This window comes from Stylophora pistillata, chromosome 10 (genome assembly GCF_964205215.1).
Source record: "Stylophora pistillata chromosome 10, jaStyPist1.2, whole genome shotgun sequence".
Taxonomy (NCBI): domain Eukaryota; kingdom Metazoa; phylum Cnidaria; class Anthozoa; order Scleractinia; family Pocilloporidae; genus Stylophora; species Stylophora pistillata.
In genome coordinates, this window is record NC_142528.1 from 27,829,001 (window position 1) to 27,836,091 (window position 7,091).

Consider the following 7,091-nt stretch of genomic DNA (forward strand, 5'->3'; position numbering starts at 1 on the left):
CAAAGTTAGAGATAACTTGCATTGAGAGGAGCACAGGATTAACTTAAAGCCACTCACACCTACTCAGGATGTTACTGTCTGCAGAATGTGTATACACAAAAAACCTGGACTTTCCTTTTAATACTTAATGCAATTTTTCATTGGGAAACAGTTCAATAATAAAATCTTGACAATGAATAGTTTATCCTTGGTCATGAGTCAATGAAGACTGTAAAATTCAAAGAGCTAAAACAGACCAAAAAGGTACATACACATATCATGGTTTTAAAAGAAAAAGGGTTTCTCTTGCATGTGATTCTGACCTAGACATGTTCTTTATTGAATAGCCCAACTATCTTTAAAAATCATGAAAACAATATACATGTATCAGGGCTCGACACTAACGATAGCCCACTAGCCACAGACTAGTAAAAATTAAGTTTTGGCAAGCGGTTTTCAATTTCCACTAGCCAGTTTGGCAAGTAAACAGATTGAAATTATCGTAACATCTAAAAACATCTAAGATGTCACTAGCCACTTAAATTGGCTAGTAAGTTGCAAAGTTACTGTCGAGCCCTGCGTATTATTTGTTCTAAGTCATTGAGAGTTTCAAGACACATTATACACCTGTTATTTAACCTGTTCACATTAAGTGCTAGGGAGAAAACAGTTATGAATGTATGCGTGTCCAGACACATCACAATTCATAATGGAATGTACTGGACTGTTCAAAACAAGTGCTTTTTTTCTTTTTTTTTTAAGCCAAGAACTAGCCAAAAACATTATATGGAGCCATTATCAAAAGATAACGGATGTACAAGCACACATGTAACACTATTTAATAATTATAAACTTGACTTGCTGATTTTTGTGACTTTACAGACACCACCACTCAACGAAAACCATTACCCTTTGTAGAGTTGGTTCATCAAATAAATGTGCTCAATGTTCTTAATCGTGCTTCTCATTTCCCTATGACAAACAGTTCATTAACATATAACAAATGGGTTATGCAAATTTGCTCAAATAACACAGAAAGGTATTAATTTTATAGTGATGACTTTAAAGGAAAAAGCATTAATTTCCCTTAATTAATTACAACTTCAAAGCTCTGCAAAATTATTAAATTATAAGTTATTACTTTTACCTTTGACAGCCCAGACATCACAGGAAACCTTTAATGCTGAATGGTGCTGCTGGAAGAAAATTTGCAAAGGCAAAAATTAACTTCACTTATCTCGACAAAAAGAAGGACTTTCATTTGAATTACTCATTTGTCTCAATGTCAACAGATGTACACCTTAATTACATGTAAATTCAATTAACAATTGGTTCATATGTCAGCGTGCGTTCATCAAGATGAAGCACGCGGGAAGTTTGGAGAGCACAAAAGATGTGTAAGAGTTGCTCGAGGCGTAACTGAGAGCAACTCTGGCTTCTTGAGTGCTCTCCAAACTTCCCAAGTGCTTCATATCTCGATGAACACACAGCTGATATATGAACCAATTGTTTTATAACATTTTCAGTGCTGTAGTTTATGTATAAAGGGCAAAAAATTCCCTCTCCTACACTTCAATGCATTGTTTAATTTGTTTTGGAAAAGTACTTTGCCATGCTTCAATGATCTTGTCTCAAATTGGTCAAAAACTGACAGGTGAATTCATGCGTGGAAATGAAGTTAAAGTTTCGAAATGAGATGAAACTGGTGATTGTTTTGTTTTCCCTTTCTCTGGGTTCTTTCTCAGGAGTTAAAAGATCCATTCCCAAAGAAAAAGAAGGCAGATCTTCATCCCCTTGTTCGCTTGTTGCCATGTCTAGTTTAACTTTTTTGCGGAAGTTTTTCCCATTTTTTAATGAAAAATGCTGAAGTCACTCGTGAGAAAAAAATTTTTTCATGAGACATTTGTTTACTCACATCACCAGCGTGCACAATGGAAAATTGAAGCACGCTCGCGCTATTGAATTTGATTGCACGAATTTACAAGCTATGTTATAATACAGATTATGAAAAAGGGAAATGAGAAGTGATTCACAAATACATGTAAAATCCAATCAATTACCAATAACTGCTATACTGTGCTTACAAATTAATAATGAGTTGCAGTATTTAAAGAAGTTTAACCAGGATTCAAAAAAACACTTAAATCAAGTTAAATCAGTAAAATAACGACACCAAAAGGAAACAACACACATAGAATAAGGTAAGCCATTTTTATTTAATATTTTTACTTTTAACTATCTCCATGGATATCTTGTAGAAAATCCCATACAAATCCTTATAAATCAACATGCAAATTTTGTTCCTTGCGTGGTTCTCAAAGAGAGCTTGGGCCGCCTGTGGTGTACCATGAACCAATGAAATGACATGCATGATTATTGTCAGTACAGGCATAAATTATCCCCTAGTCATGGAATCAAAATATGGCATCCAATTTGAATTACCATTGTTCTGGACTTACTAGCCTCGTCTTCACGTGGAAACACAAAGGGATTATCCCACGTGTGAGAGGCTAGTACGTCCAGAACAATGCAAATTCAAATTGAACACCATATTTCGATTCGGTGTATTGACAAGCACTTGTTCAATGGGATTAATTGCACAACACACACCCTCTAGTATCAGGCTCTAGGAGTTTCATGTTTCATTTCGTGTTTCATTTTGTGTTTTCACTTTGAGCATACACCAGAGATTTGGTAATGTATTGTTTATTTTTCTTTCCACCAACCTTTCCACTCTGGGTGATTTTGCATGATGTCAGGGGGTGGCAGAGAAGTTTATTAGGCAATCATTGCCTAATGTTTACCTTTTGTTTGTATTCTTAATATACATCTGTTTGTGCCAAAATGCAAGTTGTGTTTTATCTGTGTAAGGGAGGCTTAGTTGGGGAATTGGGGTAAGATTGGCCCATCATATCTCTTAAACAAGCATGGTGACCTATGTAGTCACCAAAAGCCGACTTCTGTTTGATTTGACAATCACTTGAAGTGTGCTTTTCTTGTTATCTCAAATGGGTGGTAACTACTTCAAAACTTAGTAAAACCTCTAACATATTTGCATCTGTAAAACATCAATAAAACATGAATACTTACCACATTCCGTTGAAAGGGTTCTTTAGGAGAGTTAATCCAGACATCGACATGCCTGAGTGAGATGAAAATAATCAAAGGCCACATTACGATAAGATTTCAAAGATTACTTAATGGTAAGGGAAAATTGAAATAATTCTCAATATTCTGGATGAGTCTGTTTCTTCTTTACCATTTACTAGAGTTCCAATGATTCACAAAATGCAGATATGAAGACAACAGAAAGTGTACCATATAACCCCATACATTAATTATGCATTCCACTTCGTTGTCTTTCACGACAAAACTTTAAAAACAAAGTCTACTAATCTGAATGCATAAAAAGTCTCATTCTTTCAGAACACTGCTTGAAGCCTGAACAATGAAAAGGTCTTCCCGCTTTTTGCTCAGACATTTCTCACCTAAGTTGTAAAAGTCGGCAATCTCTATAACGACCAGAACCCAAAATGGCGGGGTCACGCTATTTATCAGAGCAGCAGTAGCCGTCATCATGCAATCCAACCGGCTGTGATTTGAAATACATTCTAGGAGACATTCGAATTGATTCCAAATAGCACAACTACTAAGCAAAATATCTCTCCTCCTATGCAACATGTCCACGAAACGATCAAACTTCAGCTTAATTACCTTCGATAAGCAGTCAGATCACAGTCTGACAGCATAAGCTGCCCAAAACACAAAAGTTGCAACTGCTCAAGAATCTTCGCTCAACGCCCAGCTGACTGGCTAGCCACAGAATGATAGACACTCCACATTGAGATTCTAAATCACCCCATAATTAAGACATACATAGAAGAAAAATTAACTTGAGTTAATATTTACGCTTTTGTGTGTGCATCTTTTGAAGGGCGGAAGTACGCTACACTCCCAAGAAATTCCTACCCAGAGTTCCCACAGGATTTTTATACTTCCAAATATGGGGTCAACTAATGTGATCTAACAAACCATTCTAAAGACTGGACTATGAGGCAAATGGATTGTGGAACTCCTAGAGCCAGTTAAAGATACTTTTTGATTTAAAAATCTTCCGTTAATTCTCAAATATAAATAAAGAAAGATGATTAAAAATTGTGCAACAAATTTTGAATAGATACTTTTTACTTGCTGCTGAGTACTAAAGAAGTTCTCAATTGTTTACCCCCCGGGGGAAACTCCCATCTGAAACAGACGGGGATGCTTGTCGGAAATTTTAAATTTAACCCCTAAAGGAGACCATTTCGGTGTGGCTTTAGCAAATTTGACCCCTAAAAGAGACTGCTCATATTCATGCATTCTCTCTTTGGCACTTAGTAAAATAGAAAACTCAGTTGAGGTAATACGGTAAACAAAACAAGTTAAAAAGAAAATTTTACTTCTGTTTCTCTTTGTGTAGTTCTGTATTTCTTCGTGGAACCCTAAACGAGACCTTAGCGGCTTAAAATATTGGCACTTTGCCTGGAACACCCTAAGCGAGACCAAAATCCAAAATTTACACCCCTAAGCAAGATGACGAGCATCCCTGTCTGCTTCATATGGGAATCCCCCCACCTGGAGTTTTTCCCTTCGCCTGCTTGGGTTCCACACACTCAGTGAGAGTATAAATAGAGATGGATAAAAGGCTTGGAGGGGGACGGGTTGAGTCGGATCTTTTTATCTGAAGGCCCTTGGCATATCACAACATCGGAATTTGGCAAGTTGAAACAAAATATGTTGTACAAGCAATTCGAACTTTGATAACATAATTATGCAGATGTAGTTTCCCATGAAGGTAAATCAGCGTAAAACATACCATTTCCAGTGGTGGGTGTATGAAAGAGAAGGAAATAAAGGTTGGGTCAAGGAGCATCCTCAAAGAAAACTTTGTTGAGCATCCCTGACGGCATGAAAGATAGAGAAACAGAGGTGCATTGAACATATCCATATTCTCGAACCCAGACCAAACGGACGCTGAGTTTGAATGTTCAAACTTTGAATGTCGAAAGTGAATGTCGAAAGTGAATGTCGAAAGTGAATGTCGAAAGTGAATGTCGAAAGTGAACGTCGAAAGTGAATGTTGAGTGTGAATGTCTAAAGTGAATGTCGAAACTTTGAACGTCAAGAGTGAATGTTCAAAGTTTGAATGTCGAAAGTGAACGTCAAAACTTTGAACGTCCATAGTGAATGTCAGAATTGATATTTCAACCGGCGAATTGACGAATCGAATGTTGGAATTGACGAATCGAATGTTGGAATTGACGAATCGAATGTCTGAAATGACGAAGTGAATGTTCGATTGACAACTTGAATCTTTGAATTGCCGAATGGTACGCTTAAATTGCCGAATTGAGTGTTTGAAGTGACGAATTGAATCTTTGATTTGACGAATTGGACGTTTGAATTGCCGAGTTGAATGTTTGAAGTGACGAATTGAATGTTTGAAGTGACGAATTGAATGTTTGAAGTGACGAATTGAATGTTTTAAGTGACGAATTGAATGTTTGAAGCGACGAATTGAATGTTTGAAGTGACGAATTGAATGTTTGAACAACAAGTTTGAATTTTAGCGGGGATGGATACCCATATCTGGTTGGGCCCGTTTCTTCTTACTCGTTTGATTCAGAGTTAAAGTGATTCACGAAATGCAAATACGCAGACAACAGTAAAACGATTAGCAAATTGCCGAGAAAAAATGAACACGTAAATCCATATTCCTTGCAACTCTTCAAACTGTACAAAAATTCTCGTCCTCCAAAGACAATGGATAAAGCTTGAATGACGACAAAGCTCTTACACTTTTCGTTTAGTCATTTCTGACATAACAGTTTGCTGGATCGCTTATTTCTAAATCGACCAGAGCCAACAATGCGAAGTCACGCTATTTATAGGAGCAGCGGTGGTTGTCATCTACGATCCAACCAGCAGTGATTCGAAACACGCTTTCTCACGAGAGAAATTCGAAATGATTCCAAAACATGTACAACTACTGAGCAAGATATCTCTCCTCGTGGAACCTTTCCATAAAACGAACAAACTTTAAGCTTAATTACCTTCGATCAGCAGAAAGATCGCAGACAGTGCAAGCCGCCCAAAAAACAAAAGTTGCAACAGTTCAAGAATCTTCGCTCACCGCCATGCCGACGGCCTAGCCACAACTCCACGTTGAGATTCTAAATTACCCCATAGTTTACGCCATGTACAGGTATAACTGCAGTTAAAATACGCTTAGATACGCATCTTTTGAAAAGCGAAAGTTCATATCGCTTTCACGAAATTTCTTCCCAGAGTTCCCAAAGGACTTTCTGTTTCCAAATATGGTGACAATTCAGCTGTTACACCATTCTAAAGACTGGACTTTGAGGCAAAAGGATTGTGGAACTCCTACAGCCATTTCAAGATGCTTTTTTATTTTAAAATCTTCAGTCAAATTTCAAGTAGAAATAAACAAAAGACGATTAAACTCACCCAACAAAATTTTGAATAAATACGTTATCTCCTGCTGAGTACCAAACAACTTCTCGATTATTTTTCCCATTCACCCGGTTGGGTTAAGAAAAGAAAACGAAGGGGTAATAAACTGGGAGGGGGGAATGATTGGGTCGAAATTTATTACCCGAAATCCCTTGGCATATCACACAATAGGAATTTGGCGAGTTGAAACAAAGTTTGCTGTACTGTGCGAGAAATTCGAAATATGAGGTCATATGCAGATGTAGTTTCCCAAGAATGTAATTCAGCGAAATACATACCATTTTCAATGGAGGGTATATGAAAGAGGAAGAAATTAATGTTAGGTCAACGAGCATCCTCATACTTTTCGCATTAAAATATGAACTTAAGTGTCAACCAAGCACTGAGCAATCACCAGGTAAAATGAGTTGCGTGAAGACATCATTTGACGGCGTTTACTTCCGATTCTCTTTCCAGGTGAGCTCAACATGCGAGGATGGCTTTAAAGGCGAGTAAAATTAATCAGAACCGGTTGTTCAACAAGCCAGACAACGTGAACTTGGATAGGCTTTTGTGGGAGTTTTCTTGAACTTCTACAAAAATCTGCGCAATTCCGACTA

General features: G+C 37.3%; 1 protein-coding gene across 1 annotated transcript in view; it reads right to left on the minus strand.

The window, feature by feature from the left end:
• LOC148722502 (uncharacterized) overlaps positions 1–6,298 on the minus strand; it is a 21,538-nt gene extending 15,240 nt beyond the window's left edge. Inside the window, exons 1-3 of the mRNA XM_088737049.1 lie at positions 6,072–6,298; positions 3,694–3,828; positions 3,070–3,121 (exon numbers count right to left, since the gene is read on the minus strand). Of these exons, the coding sequence (XP_088593175.1) occupies positions 3,070–3,121; positions 3,694–3,728 (87 nt within the window). The 5' untranslated portion in view covers positions 3,729–3,828; positions 6,072–6,298. The remainder of the gene's footprint in view (positions 1–3,069; positions 3,122–3,693; positions 3,829–6,071) is intronic.
• Positions 6,299–7,091: the final 793 nt, after the last annotated feature.